Consider the following 24,139-nt stretch of genomic DNA (forward strand, 5'->3'; position numbering starts at 1 on the left):
CACTTAAACGTCCGTCAAAATGTGTTCCTATCAGACATCCAGCGTATAATTTCCACTGGGGGTGGGGCGGGACATGTCCACTCACTTAAAATGATTCACATTGTCTCTAAATAAGTCTCTCTGAATATTGTGCTTATTCTGTCTAGCTAGCAGATGAGAGAAGAGTTAATACAATGCTGACATGAGCATCTGAGGTGTCGCCTTCAGTTATGACAGTGTGCTCAAAGCAATAAGGAGCGAGTGGTGTGGCGAGTGCCTTTTTTGCCCATGTATAGCCTGTAGACATTCAGGGTTAAAAAAAAAAAGTAGCCTACTGCATTTTTCGAGTAAGATCTATATTTTTATTTTAATATAATAATATTCTCCTAAAAATACGCTATGAATGAATGAATGAATGAATGAATGAATGAATATGATCTATGAAGAAAAGGAAAAGTTAGAGAAGTTGGAGAGATCTTTTTTTTTCAAAAAAACATTTTAAGTTTTAAAAAGGGCAATAAAAAAAGTCCTAAAAATACAAATTGGAGCGCATGCCAAATGAATGGAGCCTGTCTGAAAGATGATACTGTTGAACTGTTACTGTTACCACTATTGTTAGTAGTAACAGTAGTATTGTTATACTGATACTGTTGAAAATGTATCCCAACGGCTTTGCTGATCTCAGCTGTCTAGAAATATTCCAAAAGAAGGCATTCCTGCACGCCAGAAAGATGCAAAGCAACAGGATGAAATGTTATGTTCTACATATACGATTTGTTTACCAAAAAGTATATATTTGGATGCAACACCCTTGAAATTACTAAAATTTTGATTCTCTGTGGTGTTGTTCTCAAACTCTTTTCCTTCGGGAAACAACAACAAACTCCAAGGTAGCAAGCTACACGCTGAATATGGCAAGTTTTGATGGTGCAGTAAGGCAGGCCTGCTTGGTTCTTTTGGGGAATGATTGTAAAAATGTACAAAGAACATGTTTACGGCATTTCCTCTCTAACTGGGAAGTTTTGGTACAGATGGGTGGAACTGCTGTGGACGAAGTTCACACTGCATTACAGTGGTAAGAGCTAATGGCGTTTACTACCAGTAGCACACTCCTTTTAGGAAGCTCACAATAATAGTATGCTCAGACTGGACAGGAATATTTCAAATGACTCCTCACATGTTTTGCACAGAGAATATCAGCTTCTGCCTTCAAACAGACGCTTTAGAGCTCATTATTTCAATCGCATCAGACTTAAAAACTCTTTCATACATCCATCTATCCTATTGTTAAACCAGCTACATTAAATCCAGTGCAATATTTAGTCTCCAAGACCTTGTCTGTGTGTATGTTCATGTCATTTTCTGTTGTTATACATGTATGCTTTGTTTCCTTACTTGGGTGTTTATGTCATTTGTGCTAATGTTTCATGTATGTCATTTGGTGTTATTCACCTTATGTATGTCTGAGTGTATGTTTATGTACTCTTTTTTTATACGATCTACCCGGGGATGCAAAAAGAATTTCAGCCCTGGCTGACAATAAAGTTGTATCGTATTGTTAACCATGTATCCAGCTAATTTTAATAGCTGACGTTACCGTATTGTGTCAACAGTGAACTTCATCATTTAAATTGCAGGTTGCAAATGTTCCACCAACACAACTTTATTCCCGAGGCTATTTTGCAGAGCCGCCGTCGCTGCGTCCGGAGCATAGCATATGCATAACCCTAACCCTTTTTTTTTTCTCCTATCCCATAATGCATCTGTGGTGTAGCCAGACCTTACTCCACAGCGCTGTGGCGATAGAGCTGGCAATGCAAGACTAGTTACTCCCCAACACTGTGTGTAACAACCAAAGACAGAGGTGTGCTCTAGTGCTGCATGCTGCTCTTAAAGCAGCCATATTATGCTCATTTTCAGGTTCATAATTGTATTTTAAGGTTGTACCAGAATAGGTTTACATGGTTTAATTTTCAAAAAACACCATATTTGTGTTGTACTGCAGTGCTCTCTCTCACTGCTGCAGATCCTCTTTTCAGCTGGTCTCTGTTTTAGCTACAGAGTGAGACCTCTTTTCTTCTTCTTCTTTACTATCTTTGATTGCACTGCACATGTGCAGTAGCTCAGATGTAGATCATGTCAGCTAGCTAGCTCCATAGACAGTAAAAGAAAGGCTGTTTCTACAACTTCAGTCAGTTACAAGGCAGGAGTAGCTGGGAGACTTCTAAATGAGGGCGCACATGTAAGTAGTTCTTTTGTAGATTATGGTGAACTTGTGTGTGTTGTAGCAGTGCTTTGCTATTGAGAACGAGGTAGCATGCTAGCGTTAGCATTAGCTTTAGCATGCTAACGCTAACGCTACGAGCTAATGGTTGCGGTTAGCCTGCTCGTTTCGGCTTGTGACGTCACAAGCCGTGCCGATTTTGAACAGCTCACCCAGAGACTGAAGGCAGGACACATTCAGAAACCGTATCTCACTCTAAACAGCATGGATGGATTTTTTTCAAAGTTTGTATGTGTGTGGAAGCACCAGAGACACAACGTAACACCCCAAATCCCAGAAAAAGTGATTTTTTTTCACAATATGGGCACTTTAAAGACACAAGGGCGGAAAACGTCAAGCGTACAGGAGCTGTGGAAGTCAGAATTTACTCCACATCACTCCTGCTCCTGTGTGTTAGTGCCAATTTGGGTGTACGTTTAAGCAAACAAAGCAACTCCTGAACCTGAAAAAGTGCAGAGAATTAAAAGATTTTTGAACAAACAGACTACAATCCTGGTGGAAGAGGACGTTGATAGGGATGGTCATTTTGAAATCAAGCGGGCGAGCTCAGGGAGTCTCATGAGCCACTTAGTGCTGAGTAGCCTCTCTGCTGTTTTGGGAAAGAGAGAGAGGATGAGCGAGAGAGAAACTGATTGCTAATCAAGCGAGAGAGAGCTGGGAGTAATTGGACAGAGCTGAACTGAAGTATCTCCGATTAGCATTTGAGGCTGTGGCGAGCGAGAGACATAAATGCTGTTTAACTATGGCCATTTTCTTTTTTTTCTCTCCTTCACTTTTGAGATGAGATGGAACACATGAGGAGGGATGGATGGAGGGAGGAAGGGAGACTTTTAAACTTTTTCAAATCTTTGTGGAAGGCAATTTCACAGCTTATCAGGGAGACACAGGAGGTAGAAACTTTGAGCAGTTAATTTTCTGAAAAAAAAGCAAAGTAAATATTTAATAAAGCACAAAGTAGGCCTAGACCATGTTTGTCCTCTGGGCCATTACAGCATTGTAATAAAACGGTAAAATTATGTCAATAAAGGAGCCATGTAGACAAAGGAAACTTCAAGTCAGTGTTGACTTTTTCAATATTTAACCCAGATCACAATCTTTCCCTGGGCTTTCATTCGCCTACAGTAAAGTAACATACAGTAACTATAAAATGTTAATCGCACGTTGGATGCCAGGAGTGGATAGTGTAGAAAAACACATTGACCGTGAACATTTTGCCAATATGTTCAGTATGAACGTTCAACGTTAGCAGACATGCAGTGAATGCAAAACTTTCTTTATTATGTTAATACAACGTACGATTCAGGCCAGATAATGTTTCCTTCAAACGCGTTTGCTTGATGACAGACAGATACATCAATCGATAGACAATACAGATAGATGTCCAATCTATCCTCTCAACCACTTCACTTCCTTCTATATTTGCTGCATGTCTTTTCCTCTTCTCTTCCATCCCAGTGCCAGACTGCATCTCATCACTGTGCCTTCTGCCTACAGGCAACACACACACACACACACACACACACACACACACACACACACACACCTCCTGACCACATCAGCACAGTGGAGCCAAAAGCAATATGCACACCCACACACACACACACACACACATCTATGCAATGTAGACCCACTGGCACATAAGCTTATAACACAACCTTTAGTATACAGTGTATGTACATGGACAAACAAATCCTGACAAAGACAGAAGAGGATAAAGTTGAACTACTGTCGTACAGTCTTGAGTTACTTCTTTTGCGGAACTGAATAGTTTGACCATTACATCCATTTAAGCTCTAGCACTTCTTCTGCACTGGTTTTACTAAATCTGGTGCATGTGATGCAAGTTTGAACTAAACATCGGTATATAAAATAATTAGACTTAGACGTACCTGGACACTAAAATGCTTGCATGCATTGAAAGACTTTGAAAAGGACCAAGCTGTTGATGCGGATGAGTACTTTTCACTTTTGACAATTAGGTGCATTTTGCTTCTGATATAATATTTACATAAGTTTGCGTTTACATGAAGCTGCATAATTTACAGTACAGTGGACGTATTGGCACACAGTTAACGGTCACCAGCTACATGCTAACTTTGTCTGTCTGTCCGTCTGTCATTTGGTGCTGTGCAGGTAGTGAACAGTGGGTTTATCAGAGCTGGATTGCTGAAAACAGCTGCCTGCTGCTGCTGGAAATGGCGTTCATACAGTTACAGTTGGTGTGACTGGACTACGCAGTAAATATGCCATAGCTAAAACTTTGAGCCAAATGATTGGTATTAATGTGTGTGGGTTTCTCAATTCCTTTTAGTGTACACTGATTACATTGTGTGTTAATAATTGTAAAAATGATTCCCATCTCTGTTAGTCCATTAAAAACCAAAGAGCCAGACAAAGCAGGCCTTTTTCTGGGACTCCAGCTCTCTGTGCAGACAGACAGTGGATCTAATGAGAGAGTGTTTTGGGGAGAAAGTCTGGAATGAAGTCTGCTGTCTTCAGGCAAAATTCTGCCACTCAATTACGACATGGGACAAGTGTGTGTTTGTCTGAGTGTGTATATTCATCTGTGTGAGTGTGTATGCGCTCATTGTTTCCTGTATTATTGCGTATGTGCGTACATGCTTGTGTGTGTGTGTGTGTGTGTGTGTGTGTGTGAGAGAGAGAGACTGTGCAGCCATGTGAGGAAGTGAGCCATTTTTGTGCCCAGGGCCGGCTTCCGGACATCAGCGACCTTTAGGCCAGCATAGAGGGATGATGTCATCAGTAGGGGACGGCGGCGAGTTTTGCCGGGAGAGTTTGGTGTTTGTGTGCGTGTGTTTGTTAGTCACTGCTCTTCTGCACGGCACCAGACTCAGTGAGAAAAGGTTATGTGCTACGACTACAGGACTTTTTTTTTCTGTATTGTTGGTTTACTTACTGCCCTTGTTATATAATGTGTGTTTTTTTTTCTCTGCTGGAAAAGGTATTCAGGTCCTTAAACTTTTATAATAGTAGCATTAAAAAGGCTGAATTAGTTAGGAGTAATGGGTGAGATCCAATAGCATTATAAATACATGACATATACTGATAAACATAACCCCACTGCTTATGGTGGCTTTACGGTAGTGACAATCTAATATAAATGTATCAAATATCAGTACAACTAAACCAGTCCCTCCAGAAAAATGTGATTATGCGATCGCATAATTCAATGCATAATCAGCCAAAGTCCGCAAATTATGCGGGGCTTGCATGATTTCATAATCCCCGCATTTTCGTTGCAAAAAACATATATCACATATATGTTAGCAGAAAGTTGAAAAAGTTGCGTTTACTTCAGACAAGAGCAGCCATTTTCCCGTTGCCATGGGAACGTTATGAAGTGACGTAATTACGCGACGTGAACATCATCGAAAGCTGCAAACCCCGCGATGAAGCCATGATGAAACCGCAGTTTTTGCAAGTTCCCGCAATTTCATCGCATAAAATTGCATAAATATCTAAATAAATATCTAAATATTCCATCGCATTTTTTAAGAAAATGTGCCGCATAATCAAGGATTTTTGCTCGCAACAATCACATAACAACTCTGCATTTTTCTGGAAGGACTGCTAAACGTACTTCCATTCTCATTGGGAAATTACTTTTGACATTTCCCGTTTACTGAGATGAGATTCATGAATGGTCTTTGATCCAAGTGAGTCAACAGGTAGGACAAAAAGTAGTAGGGGAGTATACAATTGTATGACCTTACTGAAAAGTAGTGAGTGAAATGTGGTTAAAAATAAAGTCTTTTGAGCTGCAGCTCAGCAAATCATAGCTTACTGTAAGTTTGTCTAGAGTGTAATTCCATCAGCCGCGATGCATGGCGTCCCAGAAGCGTGCTATGAGCGGCTCTCCGCTCCTCTAAAGATACACGCCTAGGGTTAGGCATCGTTTGGATTTTAACGATTCCGATTCTTCCTTTCGATTCTGGTTCTTATCGATTCTCGATTCCGATTCTTTGAGGGGTGGAGTGGAAACGGGTCACATGCTTATTTCACAAATAAGAGGAAAGTTTTATTTTGATTCAATGGTGGTTTCACAGGGCTTTTTCAATGTAAAATAAAGCCAGACTAGAGTGCTGCTTACTGTGCTCCATGGCTGCAACACAACAAGCACCTGGCCGCTACGGAAACCCAAACTTGCGCATATTGAATTGGGAAGCGATGATCGGATTTGAAACCAAATCCTCTAAATGATTCCCAACGATTCCAATAAAGAAATGATTCTACTGGAATCGTAATTTTTGAAACGATTCCAAGTAGGAATCGGTTCTCGATGCCCAATCCTATATGCGCCAGGTCTATTGTTCACGCGAACCGCGCTGCGTTCAACAGGCCGGGCAGCAAGTGGAAGGATATGAGAAGCCAGTCAATTTACCAAAAGACACCCCAATATCATATACATCACCAACACCATGGACAACGAGAGATTCATCTTGGAGGTGGAAAATATAAGGACAACGCCAGAAAACAGAAGGCATGGAGTTTAATTGCAGGAGTGCTTGGAGTGGAAAGTAGATACTAGCTTAATAAACATGGGATTGTTCTGTAAAGTACTCGTAGAGAGTCTTCAGTGTCGGTCGGGCAGGCGAGTCGTTCCGCTTCTAACACGCTCGGTGAGATGCTCCCTGTGGTGCGGTGAGTGGCGAAGGACGGAACAAAACCGTGGCGGAGCCGGAACGCGTCACTTACGCGGCTGGTGGAATTTGGTGGTTATGCTGCTGCCACCTACTGTAAGTCAATGAGTTCAGCTTATGGCCCAGTTGTGCAAAACACAGTACATACAGTCAATAAGACAGACAGGAAAAACTTACCTGAAGAAGGTGACAAAGAACTGCACAAGGTCCATGATGCTGTTGTGCTGAGAGAAAGCAATCTGTTGGAAAAGGCAAAGAGAGAGAAAATATATACAGTTAACCGGCGCGTCCAAGCGATGTTTGACAAAACTCCTACTCAAAAAGCAATATTACAAAATTTCATTTTAGACACTGTTTTACTATTTAAATGATATATTACAGTACTTTGTGAACCTAAAGTCATGTCGAGCACTGAAACAATTAGGACAATCATAAGTTAAGGTTTGTTTTCAAAAGAGATTTGAGGAATTTCAAAAAATGATCTCTTTCCACATTGCTGAACAGAAAGCGGAGTTTGTTCTAAACATTTTGATATGAAACACATGGGGATCGGTTTTATGCAAATACCCTGAAAAGATGAATTTAAGAAGATGTGAGAAAATACACTTAGACCTCAGAGGGTTAATATATACTGCAAAGTTTAGAATCTGTGGTCCAAATGTGAAGAAATGATTTAGAATGTTTTTAAACACCCTGCTTATTTTCATATCCAGTGGAGAAACGTGTTAAAATGCAGATTTTTGGATGCAACTAAACTCTTCTGCCTACGAACATACCTCAAACATGAAACCCAGAGCCTAACGTGACGTCTTCAAAATTCAAAGTCTCACATTTAAAATGTTTGCTATCGTGGCCGGGTTGGCTCAGTGGGTAGAGCAGGCCCACATATACTTAGAGGTTTATGCCTCAGACGCAGAGGTCCAGGGTTCAAATCTGATCTGTGACCATTTCCTGCATGTCTTCCCACCTAGCTGTCCTATCAATTAAAGGCGGAAAAGCCCCAAAACATAATCTTTAAAATGTTTGCCATCTTTGCTCAATATATTGATTATCTTGTGTGTGTGTGTGTGTGTGTGTGTGTGTGTGTGTGTGTGCGCGCATTTATGTGTTTCTGTGCTCGGTTCTTTCTTCCTTTAAATTTGTAATACTGTATTGTTCCGAATATTAGATGGGATTTTTTTCCTAGAAAAAAGTCTGAAAAATATAATCGGGGTCTAGACTTTCAGCTGTTCAAGTCGCAGAACGTAAGGGACGTCACCTGTTTCAACAGCCAATGGAGAAGTCAGCTATAAACTATAGACATGAAATGATCCATAATCCATTTTATTTTAATGTTACAAAAAGCTGGTCGAAAAAGCAGAGTTTTAGATGGAGCCTCAACGACCGCCCGAAAGCACGGTAACGTTACATGGTGGAGAGAGATAGAGAGTGACTGAAGAAAGAGAGAGAGAGAGAGAGAGAGAGAGAGAGAGAGAGAGAGAGAGAGAGCCCAGCGGCGTTAGAACAAAGCCGTGACTCAGAGAAATAAAAACGTGTTTTCGCCGATTCATCACTCGAAGTGTAACTGTAGCACGCATCTCACTATCACTAACATTATCCAAATTCATATTTAGACGCGACAAAAGATATATCCAGCTACAAAAAAGCCTAAAAGTCGGAAGAAGAACGGAAGTTAGAATGGAAGTACAACAAGGCGTTGCCATGGAGATGATACACCGTCTAAAAATGCAAACAGCCAGAGAAAATCTTACCGTGGTCCTGAAAGCAGCCGCTTCCAAGAGATTGACAGGAGAGTGTGTGATTACGGGATGATGGGATGCCCATTACCAGAGCAGTCATTCAGCTGAAGGCCTTGGAAATATTTATATAATATAATATAATATATAATACCGTTACCTCAAAATGTGACACTTTCATCTAAAAAGATATTGAAAATATTATTTTATTTAAAAGATGTTAAAAACAACAACCTACCTTGTTTTATTCAAAGTGTTTTTATTAGAATTACTTTCAAATAAAATGATTTTCTTTATAAAAACAATATTTGGCTTTTATAAAGTATTTTTTCCAAAAATGAGTCTTGAAAAGGGGGGGGGGGGGGGGTTGTCTTATATTCGGACCAATACGGTATTACTCAGATACAGAACCAAAATCACATAACACAATCACACTACACTACACCCACAAATAGTTAGACAAGGAAACATCCAGTTCCGTCTGACCTGAAACACCAATTGTTTTTGGTGCATTTTCTGTCTCACTAATAAAATACGTGAGTAATTGCGGCAACGGCTCTCAGTTTATGTAATCAGCTCTGTAACTTAATTCTACACAACACAGAAATGCACAAGGTTATACTAGTAAAAGATGATACAAATGGATTTAGTTTACAAACAGTTTTAACGGACTGAGGAAGGACGACCTTCTAAATCTGTCGGAAAGATATCGTTTTGCACATAGCAACCAAAACCTACCGACTATACATAACTCTAAATTCAGCGAGTCCCTACGTAACTTTGCTTTCCCAAACATGTGTTACAGAGCATCATGTGAAACTGATGCAATAACTGTGGAGGAACATCTTTGTAACCTTAGGCCAATGTTCAGACCGCTTACATAAGGCCAACACTTTTCTTTCTGCCAAATACATTCTCAAATATTCTCTATCTCCTTGACACACACACACAGGATTGTGGCACTATCTTTGTGGGGACCTGTCATTGACATAATGCATTCCCTAGCCCCTTACCCTAACCTTAACCATCACAACTAAATGCCTAACCTTAACCCTTACCCTCACCCTAACCATAACCTAATTCTAACCCTAATCCTAAAACCAAGTCTTAACCCTCAAACAGCCCTTTAAAGTTGTGGGGTCCAGCATTTTGGCCCCACAAAGCTGTCGGGACCCCACAAGTATACAGGACTCCCGTTTTTGGAGCCCACGGATATAGTTAAACAAGCCCACACACACACCGGTTATTGTAGGTTATTAGAAGATTAGCCTGTGAGAAAAAGCTTCTGAACTTTTGTGCTCTCCACTATTCTGCAGCACTTTGTTCAACTGAACCCCGACAAACCCACTGGATGCCACAGCACCACTAAATCCACTGACTGCACCATCCATCATCACGTTGGCTGGTGCAGTGTGTGGCCCTCTGCTGTCCCGAACCACAGATCTGATAGATGTTGACTCAGATATCTGGCGGGAATATTTTAAAGGGTTAGGTTTAGATAGTTTCTGTTTTGAAGTGCTGAGATTTTAAGATATCAAATCATCTGCCTCCAACCAAATGCAATGGAAGTGAACAGGATTGTGTTGGTGCACCTTAAATGAATAAAAGAAATTTACATTTGAGAATTTTCACTTTCCTGACATTGTCCCTCACTTTCCGCTCTGAGTGTTGCCTTTTCCTAAAATCCCTTCGCTTTGGGAAACAATCAAACTTCAAGCTAGCAAGCTGCACGCTGAAAAGGGCTTGGTTCTTTTGGTGAATGATTGTAAAGATTTACAAAGAATATGTTTACGGCATTTACTACCTGGGACGTTTTGGGGCTGATTGGAGAGGAGCTGGTAAGAGCAAATATTTAACCACGTATGCAGCTAATTTAAATAGCTAATGTTACTGTATTGTGTCAACAGGTAACGTCATTTAATATTGTATGTGGCGTTTTCTTTTCAGGGGTGCAAATGTTCCACCAAAGCGAGTTCCTTCCCCCAGACTATTTTGCAGAGCCACCATCGCTGCGTCTAGAGCTTAGCGCCGCCCAAGAAGATTGTGATTGGCTTAAAGAAATGTAAACACCACAGAAGGGTTTTTTCTCCTATACTAGAATGTATCTGTGGTGTAGCCAGATCTTAGTCCACAGTGCTGTGGAGATAGGTCTGGCAATGAAAGAATACGGTGTCTGTGACTGGCCCCAGTATCTTCTTTGTAGGATTTTAACGTTCACTTTTTTATTGCCAATTTGAATTCTAAACCTCATTGTTGTTGCTGCTTATTGTGGTCTTAAAAAGTTGTTGATGTTTTTATCTCATTGAGGGTCCCATTAAATTCCATTTAACTCAATTGTATTGTGGCTTAGGCAGAAATGCATCAATAAGTAGCAAATTGTGTCTTTTTATGTGTTGGATGAACTGAATCTCATACAGCATGTGCTTTTATCTTAATTAAAGAAAGGGCAATATCACATAAAAAACTAACTTTTTTTTTCATGTTAAAATGTGCACATACTGTATGTTGCATCATTAAAATAAAAAGTGTTAAACATCTTTCCACTTGTTTCATCAGCATACACACCCACACACACCTTGTTTCATCCCTCAAAATATAACTCTGCAATCTGTCTTTATCAGCAGCCGTGTGTGTGTGTGTGTGTGTGTGTGTGTGTGTGTGTGTGTGTGTGTGTGTGTGTGTGTGTGTGTGTGTGTGTGTGTGTGTGTGTGTGTGTGTGCGCGCACCCGTTTGTGTGTGTGTCAGAGATGCACCACGATGCTTCGGAACAAACTTTTGGCCCTCAGCTATGAAAACGCCAGAAAGCCATTGTTGTCCAAGTTTAAAATCCCTCATGTTAAGAGGGTTATTTATTACAGACATAACTGATTTTCTTTACACGTTTCTGCCCTGGAGGAAGAAAACAGAGCAGAGCGTTCTGTTGGAAAGACCACCGATGCCTCGTTTCTGGATAGTTGGAGGAAGATATGCATTCTGGGAAGAAATAGAATGAATGCACATCGCGTTGACTATTGGCACCAGATCGGACCAACCCACGGTCACACTCACACACACACACTCTCACTCTCACTCTCTCACACACACACACACACACACACACACACGCACACACACGCACACGCACACGCACGCACGCACCTTCAACCTCCCGCTAAGATGCTTTGTGACAATGTCCGATTCTTCCACTTGTTTGTAATTTAAGTGCATTTTAAGTGTCATTTAACGTCAGTAGTTTTAAACAAAAGTAGACATTTCAATTAAAAAAAAAAATAAAAAATAAAAAAAAAAGTAACAATGCTTTCAAAGCTCAATAAAAAAAAAAGATACATACATCAAATAAAAAGTTATGAATTGGTTAGTTTGGTTTATTTCTTTTCTTCAATTTGTGTACTCCATTATATTATTATTTCAATTATTAATCTGTACATTTTTGGCTGCTGCAAAAAAGCAATAAATGTTTAAAAATACATATATTTTTTGTTTAATGGAAAGTACTTTGTAATCTGTATTGTGTTAGAACAAAAGAAGCTTCCATATTACTGTAGATGAGGACATCAGTTGTAACATTTTGTTGTTTACACGTCTGTCAAGTCTTTGTCTTTTTTGTGAACTCTAAGTTCAGGATCTGCATAATAAGGCTGCAATTTAACTTTAGACGTCTTACAAACGCTTCTCAGTGAGCCGTTGCATAAAAAAATCCGCCCTGTCAGACAGACCGGCACTCTATTCATTTTTACGTTAAGAGGTGACTAGGCTTGTTTCATTTTAATTGGCTTAAAAAAAAGTCTTGCATTTTACTTTGGGAAACTTTCAGACAACATGAAAATGGTGCAGCTGAGGCCACCGATGTGCAAATTAGCCTGTGACATCACCTGATCGTCATGACAGGTGGACTGCCAGAGATCTCGAAAAACCAGGAGCAGCACTGCAGCGACTAACACGGACTATAAAGTATAAAACCACTGATAACAGGCCTCACAGTACATTTGACAGCAATATATTTCAAGCATGTTCAACATGGGGATAGCTTTGAATGGCCCTAATAGCCAGAAAGGCTGTGTCTTTGTCTTTGGCGATTCCTCTGAGACTAGTTGGGAGGGGAAGAGAGAAAGAAATGGGGCAGAATGGGCTTAAGAGGTTTACCGGCATTTGTACAGCAGGTAAAATGGCCTGACAGTGAAAAACCTGCAGGAAAGCTGATTCTGGTCCAGAGGGACGCAGCATTAATACAGGCATCAGGGAGAAAAGAGCCTGGCTTTGCATTCAGGCTTGCAATGCAGCAATCTACAGCATTACCATGAGACAATATAAAGACTTATCATAAATGGACTGTACACACACACACACACACACAAGAACAGAAAAAAAAGAAATACATGCAAATATATTGGAAGAAAATACATTAAAAAATGAATGCAACAGATCATTCAGAAGATATGAAAACACATACTTAATATAGTAAATAAATACAAACTCAAACATTCCTCCTAATGTAGCTCACACACACACACACACACACACACACACACACACACACACACACACACACACACCATGCCAACTCCAGCCAACAGTCATCATTTCAATTTACAACAACTGCAGTCGTTAAGCACAACTACAGCATAATCAATAAGCTGTTTAGACCAAACCCTTTTCTTCTTGATCCACACCACTGCAGAGCCACAAACACACACGTCTGACACCATCACACACACACACACACACACACACAAAGAATTTACAAATGAACATGCAAAACGTAATGCAAAACGTAATAACCCCTAACCCTAACACAATAATCCTGAGAAAAGATGCTGTACTTGTGTTGTATAATGCTCAGTTTCCACTCAGACGGTGTCATAGGGGTAGTAAATCTTTTATATGGTCATTCAGTTTGTTTTGCTAAAACAAACTGAGTTCCATCTCTTAACAGAATTGATTAATTTGAAATAGAAAAAGCAGTGTAGTGTTTAACTGGTGGTGTTGCATTTACAGCCACGAATTACATCACGATGAGGAGCTCAAAAAGTCTGAAAGAGGTTGTGAAAGCATCTTTATGCTGCAATCACAATTTAGTGGACGAGAGCAGGATGGTTAATATAAAAAAAAAAAAAAAAAACAGTAACCGTATTGCTGTCACAAGTTAAAATATGTAGGTTTTTTTTTTTTTTTTACTTTTTGCCGTCCTCCACAACAGAATTTACAACCAGATGTTGTAGAATTATGTTGTCAGAATAATTCACAGAGGTATCCACTGTATTTGGCTTTATTGCAGAACAGTCCAGTTAGACATCAGGAACACATGAGCTTCACTAATCAACCTGTCGGGCACGCACGTATTGATACTCTGGCCCTAGAACGCCTCCCCAGACTCTAACACACCCACGATGTAACAATCCTCTAAACAAACTAGTACCATTACAATATAGATGTAACCTAACTTCCTCGCACAAGAAAAGAAAACAAAGGCGATCTGGACAACGAGAAGCTAAAAAACTTTGGTGCAACACCTGAATTCATGTGAATGCATCTGAATGGGTGGGAGGCTCTTGTGCCACTATGGTCATTCGTTAGAAAGTTTAAAGTTCCAATGCTTTTCGTAAACGCGTCTTACATTTAAAAAGTTTATGAAGTTTGCCATATGTTAGTCTATATTATTTTGGCCGGCTGTCCGGTAACTTCCACTTTCTTTGTGTTGAAATTCTAAACTCGGGTGGGTTTATGAGGACTATGGTTAACTGCTCCTCAGATCTCTGCAGGGAAAATCCAGACAGCTAGCTAGACTATCTGTCCAATCTGAGTTTTCTGTTGCACGACTAAAACTACTTTTGAACTTACAGCGTACACGTTCCACCAAAACAAGTTCCTTCCCGAGGCTTTTTTGCAGAGGCACCGTTGCACCGTCGGGCGCATAGCGCTGCCCATGACATTTGTGATTGGTTTAAAGAAATGCCAATAAACCCGAGCACGTGTTTCTCCCATCCAGGAATGCTGTGTGGACTAGCCAGACCCTCCTCCGCAGCGCTGTGGAGGAAGGTCTGGCAATGCCAGACTAGCCATATGTGTACCCTTGGCTCATTGGAAAAGATTGAAATCTATCCTTCAGTATATTTATTTATGTATTTGTATTTTAAGATTGAAATGGCTTTATTGTTAGATAGATACATGTTACTAATGTAATAAACCAAGTGTTTAATGTGCAGACTGGAGCTTCTGCAGCACAGTGTGATGACTGCTGACACAGAGTTGCTTCTGATACAAAAGGCAACTCAAGGGAAATACTGCAGCAAAGAAAAGGTCAGAATAATGACTCACAGAAACATAACTGAAATAATGCACACATTATGGTGGAAACATAAAACAGCAGCCATATTACTTTTTTCTACAATCTAATTGTTTTGAGATCAGGGGTCAGCTGACTGTTCAGGGGGAATATTTTTGTAATCTTGAAGCTTGAACGGCAATTACCACAGGAAAGAGTGTGAGAATAACAGAAAGGAAGTGAGGAGGGTGGGGGGGGGGAGACAGAGGCAAAAGATGAGAGGAACAGAAATGACGTAAAGAGGACTCCAAGGACCCCGGCTCTGCAGTCCAGTCATTACTGAGGGCCTACGTTGGCCCTCTGGGTACCAGTGGGCTGCCTTTCAATTCCCTAACCCTGAAACAAGGGCTGCTCCGCCTGCCTGGGCCTGCTTGTTAAAACCTGGAATGAGCGTTTGGCTAATCAATAAGGGAAGGCAGAGAAGAAGAAAAAAAGAGAGCAACAAAAAGAAAGGAGAGAAAGAGCAGAGCAGGGGAAGAACGACACAGGTGAAGAAGAGAAGAGAAGCTGAGGCAGAAGATGAATGGAGAGCTGGGGGATGATGACAGGGGAGCAGGAGAGCGGACGATGGCGGGGAAAGATAATCAGTTCATTTACTCTTCTTGCCTAATCCTCATCGCGGCTGCAGGCTGATCAGATACACGGGGTAGAAGGCAGGAAGACAAGCCTGGAAAAGCCGTTCATCAATGAGACAACACTGAGAGACACTCAGTCACGGCAGCAGTTTGAAGGAGCACATGTTTTTTCCTTCCCCAAAGGTTCTCCCGCTAGGAAAAAATAAAACCGCACTGATATATACGAGCTGGTTATTTGCTCTGGAACCAACGTCACAGCTGGTTGTGGTCAGGTGTGGTCTGTCTCACGTGTGAGGATACAGTTGAGTTTAGCCAACAAACGGTGACTGTCCTGCTGCGTTAAGTTTAAACACCAAAACGACTAGTTAAGATTAGAAAAAAAGATTATGGTTTTGGTTAAAACACCGGCTCCCTGTTAGTTCACCTGGTGGAGGGTGCGCCCCCATATACTGAGACTCAGTCCTTACCGCAGTGGCCTGAGTTGGAGTCCGAGCCCCGGCCCTTTGCTGCATTTCATCCGCTCTCTCTCCCCCATTTTGTCTTAAAGCGTAACTCTCGCCAAAATGCAACCTAGGGTCTTTTTGTGAATGTACCCGAGTCAAACTTTCTTTTAAAAGCATAATTAGGACGGAAACGCCACTTTTAAAGATTTACCGTATTTTCGTTTTGGATCAAATGGCCTTTTGAATGGGAGAGCTAGGGGCACTACTATGATCGCATCAAAATCACTATTTTTAGAACACTAAGAAGGCTCGACACAACATGAGACTTTGCTCCAAGTATCACCAGGGGCTCTACACATGAACTCCAGCATTGAGAACATTGTTTATGTACACAGAGTTTACTAAAAAGAACAACTCACTTTAGCAGTTGTTGTTTACGCTATCCGCCATTTTCCCAGTCAAAAATAGGCGATCTCCTAATGCGAATGAACGGACTCCATAGGAGGAAATGTCATTCTTATATGAGGCTCCTTTTTCAACTACAAGCTCAATATTGTTTTTCACTAACGACAAAACAACAAATTATCCGTACATTTAACTAAGCTTTTGGAGCTTTCCATCTTTACTCTCCTCTCTGTTACGCAAGATGGCGGCGAGCGGAAACAACAGCTAAAGTAAGTCGTTCAAAACCTTTCTTTTTAGTAAACTCTGTGTACACAAACAATGTTCTCAGTGCTTTTGTTAAGGTGTAGAGCCCCTGGTGATACTTGGAGCAAAGTCTCAAGTTGTGTCGAGCCTTCTTAGTGTTTTAAAAATAGTGATTTTGATGCGATCATAGTAGTAGTAGTAGTAGTAGTAGCAGCACTCCCATTCAAAAGGCCATTTTAGCCGAAAAACGACATTTAACTGTCACAAAAAGACCCTAGGTTGCATTTTGGCCATAGCTTTAAGCTATCCTAACCAAAAAAAGGCCAAAAAGCCCTAAAATATATAAACACCGGTCCCCTTAAGTAGTACTCCTGGGACACTAACACCTGTTTCCTGGGTGAAAGTCTTGTGTTTTTTTCCTTAACTTCTTCCGGGACATAAACTCTGCTCCCACGCTTGAAAGCCCTGTGTTTTAGGACCCATCCGTCCACACCGACCTCCGCGGATCTTTGCGCTCCGATACAGCGGCAGTCAATGTGGTGCATACAGTAATAAATACCTGGAATACATACGATTTAGTGTATTAATCTTCATCTTCATAGCTATATGCACGAATGGTTCATGAGAACACGAGTGAAATGAGAATAAACTGTACACTTGTTATATTTTAGTCTAACTGTAGAGCCTAGCAGATGTAAGGTAAGATAGTGATGTGATAGTTCCATCAAATCAGTAATTTGTGTGTTTCAATTACAAATCATTCCTTCAAATTACCCATTCTTATGCTCAATTTATGCATTTAACTCTCACATTAATTCTCTCAAATAAATAACTCTCAACCTTGAAACAGTTCATTTTTCTCCTCACTTCACATCTCATCACCACATCTATTGGTTTTCTTCTTACAAGTTTTCTTCGTACACGTTTTGACACCAGCATGTTAACAACTGTACATGTGAACCTTCCAGCGGCTGAAATGTGTTTACCACACACTCCTTCCTCAGTATTTGCATTTCATGTGGACCTAATGACCAAAGTGAGGCAGTTGCCAAGTGCCGCCTCCAACTACATGGTATGCAAATGAGCCCAGCTCTGCCATATGTGTGCACTTGTTAGAGGAGCTCACAGATGCCGCTCCCTCAAACAGGTGCTAAATGCCCACTTTTGCATCAATCTGCAGCTCAAACACCAGTAACAAACTGCAGTGAAAACACAAAATGATAGAACCCCAGAGCAGTGCCTTTCCAGTTTTCACTTGTCGCGTATTAGTCAGATTTTCATTTTGTTTCTTGTCTGTTTACTGTGGAAAGTCATCTTCCATACGGTCATGTACAATTCATCTGTCGCTAACAGTAACTAAAATCAAATGGCATTGTTTTAACTAGAAATAACAAAATACCTTGGGGAAAAAAAGCTTGTTAATGTCGCGTTTAATGAGCTCTATGTGTGACTAAAATATAATGCTGGATAGTTAAAGAAAATATGTAATAAATGAATTATGTGACAATGTAAAAATACACCATTTTTAATTATTGGTCAAACATTTACTACTTCAGCACTTAAACATTATATTGACCTGTAAACATGTAACAATGGCCAGGTAATAAAAAGGGGGTCCAATCAGCAATTTACCTGGTTAACAGTTCTTATTTCTTTATTAAACCTCTATAAAAGATTAAAAATGCATTTTATGTTTTTGATGAGTTGTGTTTCCAGCGTCATTTAAATAGTGTATAACATACGTCATTGAGCGTTAAAAAATAACGCTGTTTGCTCTTTCATATTAAAAAAATAATAATGTCAGCAGTTTGTCATGTTCCAAACAAAGAAGGCTGCTCTGTAGCGCTGTACTAGTTTTTGAAAAACCTGCAAATCAACCTATAAGTGCCTGGTCAGACCAGAAAGAGGCACAGCTAAAATCACTTGCTGGCATAGGCGCCGATTTAGGTTTTGCTCTGTGGGTGCTCACAGGAGCATGCCCTTTAAAAAAACGACTAAAAAAAGTAGTCAAAAATGTTTTGCATTTCAGAACCTTAGGAAATGGACATCAGCCGACACGTACACACACGCCTATTAACTCGATAATAAAGCCGTAAAGTAGGCTATCTTTCAACTCACGACAGCTCCACTCCTCGCAAATACAGATAGGATTGGAGATGAAAAGTTTAACTGACACGTAACCGCGATCAGCTTGGTAGGAAATTAAGAATGTCTAGTAGTCACTAAATAGGCATTTTCATCCGAGAGACGCTGTGATTGGTGGAGCAGGGGACAGGCAGCGTCATAACCAATCACACTATGACGGACGCTCCACTTAGCACCAACTGCAATGTTTGATTTTAATTGAATGTAGCCTACTGACAGTCTGGCACACTGGGGTGCTCAGTATTTTCTGTGGGTGCTTGAGCTCCAGAGCACCCACGGTATCGGCGCCTATGCTTGCTGGTCCGAACAAAATGGGTGGTGTTGGAAACATGGTGATGTAGCGTCTATTTGCAGGGCGAGTTGATGAGCTGCTATGTCTGCGGAGCTAATTGGTAACATGTTAGTGCTCGCCAGCCACAACTGTCCCCCCGCAGTCACTAAGCCAACAAAGTTTTTGTACCATCAGCTCGTTTGATGACTGACTGCAGATTATGCCACAACTTTTTTGTGGACTAGAAAAATGGAATATTATTGCGACCTGTCCCTAAAACATAGCCTGTATAAATCCCAACACAACCAGCCTAATTTTTCCTGATGTTGCTGATGACTTCCTGTTTGGTTAAATGGGCAGCACTCAACCTTCCCTCTCCTCTTCCACCCTATGGAATTTAATACTGCCTCAATGAGATGTATCAGATAGACCGCGCTCCTCCTCGTGTGTGTGGTGTGTGTGTGTGTGTGTGGGTGCGTGGGTGTGTGTGTCATACAGTTAACCATTTCTATATTTTGATCCAATAAAGGACACTTTGTAACTGACATGATCAGAGAGGGTGTGTGTGTGTGTGTGTGTGTGTGTGTGTGTGTGTGTGTGTGTGTGTGTGTGTGTCAGATATTGGATTAGGAGAGGCATCCTATTTAATGACGGCAGGCGCAGAGGATAATAAGTGACTGAGCACTACGCGGCAAATCAAATCATCCGACCAATCACGCCAGTCCTGAGATCGCCTGCAACAAAATGGCTGCTCACCTCTGACAGAAGACTTTTAATCAGCTGGCCTATAGGCTGTGATGCATGGGGGATGCAAAGAGAGAGAGGCAGAAGATGCAAAAGAGCCGTGTTGTTTAGCAAAAATTACCAATGAGGAATCAACAGAGCAGAAACAAGTTCTTTAAATCAGCAAAGTGTGATTTGTTTCCTGATGTCGATTTTATTTTAGTGTGACCGAAACACAGAGTGGGGAAAAAGGGCTGTTCATCGCCGTTATAACAGTCCTTTCTTGTTGAGATAACATTTTCTGCTGAATTACAAACATGTTTAAAATAAAGAAACCGTTACGGTCTCAAGTTATACAATTTCAAGCTAAATTAACAGTTAGTTCTTTCTAAACAGAAAGACGAAGAGAGAAACTGGGTCATGTTCCCACGTTTGTGGGCTATATCAATAAAACATGATTTTTGGATTGGAAACAAATCCAGGCCAGTCCTAGTTCATGGGAAAAAATAGTATCAAAATTAACAAATTACAGTGATGATCTATATTTGCCTGTGCCATAGTTTGTTTCTGCACTTATTTTGATGTTTCTATCCTGACAGTTCACTTTACACGTATTGATTTTATAATTACATTTCATAATTGGAAGTTCCACCTTAAAAAAAGATACTTAATATTATACAACAGTTACAAAATGCTGGATATACATGTAAGGGAACTGTATGCTTTAAAACTAAGAAACAATCAGCAACACATAAAACTCTCAAATGAATAGTCTATGTCTAAATCAGAGGGGAACCCGTTGGGCCTTCAAGGTATTCAGTGAAGAAAAAATATTAAAATCATTTTTGTACTCTTAAATAATTTCTTTCTGTTTTTATTCACTGAAATAATAGTAATACTATCTAGATTATTGCTAACTAGGGTTAGGGTTATCAGGCACATGAGTCAGTATAAATGGATAAGTATTTTGGATACAATTATTTTCCTATAGCCAGCTTTGTGTTTCTGGTTTTCCAAAATGACCTTGAATGTTGCTTTTGTTATTCCTTTATTATTATTATTATTATTATTATTATTATTATTATTATTATCATCATCACTGGGTGGACTACATAGATATGTATATTCATATCCAAAAAAAAAAAAAAAAAAATATATATATATATATATATATATATATATATATATATATATATATATATATATATATATATATATATATATAAATAATGGTACTGCTTTGTACGGTAATGGATTGTTAATTAAGTGAAGGAATTGCGATAAAAGTTAAAAAAAATAAAATAAAACATTCAAAATTGACCTTTGCGTATTGTGAACAGAGACATATTTGTTATGGTTGTGAAGCTATTTCAGGGCAAATAAACTTTTAATTAAGCTTTAATATGCTAAACTTCAAATGTGACATAGGGATCTGGCTATTATTGTTATTGCGTTGTTTGATTGTTTTTTTGCCGTGTGTGGTCCTATTGAAGGCCCAGGGTCCAGGACCACGGTCTGACACTGGTCTCAAAGATCTTTACCAATTTCTGGAACATGATGACATACTGTATTTGTCTTAGAGTCCGTACTTTCCTGATGTATTTGAAGTAAACAGCTGAAGGGATGCTGAATAACGTCCAAAGCTGTAACTCGCCCCTACATACATTCAAAACAGGAACATTGTGGTAAATGTTGTGTCAAGGTGGCGAGCGCGAGAGAGCGAGGACGGAGGTGCAAGGTCGGCGTGACAGAACCAATCAAAATCTGTTCCAGCAGAACGACCGATTCCAACACCTCCCCCTGCCTTACAGACAGCCCCGACTCCCAGCTGACGTCAGGACGCCGCCAGGGAAACACTCACCGCTCACATTAGTGTGTGTGCATATACTGTATGTGTGTGTGTGTGTGTTTTCATGGATGTCTACCTTTCTAAGGATAAATCTCAGTTTCAACCCCCTAGGTGAGGACATTTGTCCATGTGACTTTTTCTTCCAACGAAGAATGTTGTGTGCCAAGAAGAGGTTGCGTTGGACTTTCTCGTTGGTTGTAAAAATTCCATCATAATCCATTATTACACAAACATTATTTAATTTTAATGTTTTAATGATAACACATTTAATAGCTTTTAATTTCCATTCATTCAAAGTTGTAATAATATGTCTTATATACAGAACGACCTCATAGATTATGCATTAATATTATTATATTATAAGGGCATGGAGAGATAAGATGAACAGTGACACCGACTCAGTCACTCTTCATGTCCAAACCACGCTAAGCAATTGAATGATTTTATTTCTTGCAATGAGAGTGGAGGCCAAAAAAACACAGACGCTACTCCTCACAATAAGAAAGTGTTAGACAGAAGAAACAGCCTTATGAGTAGAAAAGCTACACATTTTGTCTTGTTGGGGAAGCCAAAGAACAAGCCACAATAAAGTAAGTAGAGGTGTATCCTGTTGGAAGCATGAATGTGATCAGTACATCTTGTCACTGCTTCCCTTTGAGATTACAAAACACAGTGCCTGCAAAGTTGACATTTTGTGAGGGTGGCACAAAGAGGAAAGCCCATAGATTGTCCAAATGACACAGAATGAGAAAAACTGATGATCCTTCCTCTGACGAAAATTATTAGTCACAGCTACTTTTAAAGACAGCCAGCTATTCCTTGTTTATTGGTCAATAAGACAGTTTGACCTGACAGTGGTGAAAAGTCAGAGGGGCTTTGAAATCATCTTAAATTTTCCTCCCCCTTGAGGAATAACTAACTGCTCCACATTTCCTGACATCTGGCCAGTAGTTGTGGAGATCGGTTGCTGTGAGGTGTTTCTTCTAGGGGTTTAAACACAACTATTTATCACGATTTTACATTGATTCTTAAGACAACGATAAAATATTTACTGATATCACAAAGTCTGCCACGATACAATTTCAGTTAGATTCAATTCAGCGGCCTGCGACCGATACGAGACCATACATAAGCCCATTTAATACTATCAGTTATACATACATACATACATATATATTTATATATATTAACAAAAAGAAACTAAAATATGATTAGACAATTTCATTAATGAGCTCTTCCAGACATTTAAATTAAAAACAAACTAGTCTTTTTAATAAAAAAACATACAAAATCTTAAAGTGGAACTATTATGCTTTTCCATATTTTCTGTCATATCTACAATGTTATCATGTCGGATTTTCATGTTAAACGTGGCCAAAACAAATAAATGAGGTGAACGTATTTCAGAGAAATCCCTGTGAGCTAAAACATTCAGATTTCCAACTGCTCTGAACGCTCCGGTTTCAACAGTTGTTTTTTTTTTTACCCCAGACCCGGTGTCACGTAACACCGAGCCGGTCTTCTGCTCCAGGAAGGAACTACTGGAGTGTATTTTATTTATTTTTTTTAAGCTCCTGCGGTGTTAACATTGTCGCATGTAGCTACATATACTACATATGTAGCTACTATATATATATATACTAAACCTTCTGTACACTTACAAAGTTGTCAATGCTTCGGTTTACATGTAGGGATCATCATTATGCTACCGTGGAAGTGTGGTGCTATTTTGAGCCTTGTTAGTGGTATAGAAATAGCGATTTCTTTTTACTTTAGCGTGCCCCGACGACTAGCGTTATAAGCTAATTAGCAGTTTGCTCTAAAACTGGTCACATTCGATTAGCATGAAAACATATCCCAGAGAACGGTCGACTCGGTACACGTGGTATTAACCCCTAGGTTCATTTTGCGCCGGAATTGTCCTTTAAGTAGCTGCATGCTAACGCCAGATAGCTGTAATCTTGGCGGTCAATGTTGGTCATTTCTCCCCAATTTCAGGTTACATTACTGCCGGGACATGTCCGGTTGTGTAGTATTTTACAGTATTTAGAAGCCTTTATTGGTGATTTTTCACGGCACACAGTCCTGCTATATACTCTGTTGCAGTAGCTCCAGCTGAGATTCCAGAAAACACGCTGGCCAATCAGAGCAGACTGAGCTTTTTCGGGAGGGGGGGCTTAAAGAGACAGGCACTCCAAAAAAGCATCTCAGACAAAAGGGTGAATACAGGAGCGGCAGCCATGGGCAGTATGAGAAAGAGAAAGTGTTTTTTGTACATTAAAGCATGTTAACATGTTCTAGTACAAACACAAAATACAAGTATGAACCTGAAAATGCTATGTAATAGTTCCCCTTTAAAGATGATATATTTTCACTTTGTATCGATAATATTGGAACGTAGAGGATTTATTCGATCGATCAATCCAGATCCAAGTCTTTTCCTCCCACTTTGTCCTTCACGTGAGTGTGAGTGTGCATGTGGATGCTTTTTTTTGTGCACCTG

At 40.0% G+C, this 24,139-nt stretch overlaps 1 protein-coding gene across 4 annotated transcripts in view; it reads right to left on the reverse strand.

The window, feature by feature from the left end:
• atrnl1a (attractin-like 1a) overlaps positions 1-24,139 on the reverse strand; it is a 326,334-nt gene that overhangs the window by 133,080 nt on the left and 169,115 nt on the right. For 3 of the 4 annotated variants that reach the window (XM_031315944.2, XM_031315943.2, XM_031315945.2), the window contains one exon: positions 7,102-7,163. In XM_031315944.2, coding sequence (XP_031171804.1) covers positions 7,102-7,163 — 62 coding nt within the window. Of the gene's footprint in view, positions 1-7,097; positions 7,164-24,139 lie in introns of those variants that run through there. The other variant, XM_035992532.1, reaches the window with a different exon arrangement.

The sequence above is a fragment of the Sander lucioperca genome, chromosome 15 (assembly GCF_008315115.2).
Source record: "Sander lucioperca isolate FBNREF2018 chromosome 15, SLUC_FBN_1.2, whole genome shotgun sequence".
In the NCBI taxonomy this organism is placed as follows: Eukaryota; Metazoa; Chordata; class Actinopteri; order Perciformes; family Percidae; genus Sander; species Sander lucioperca.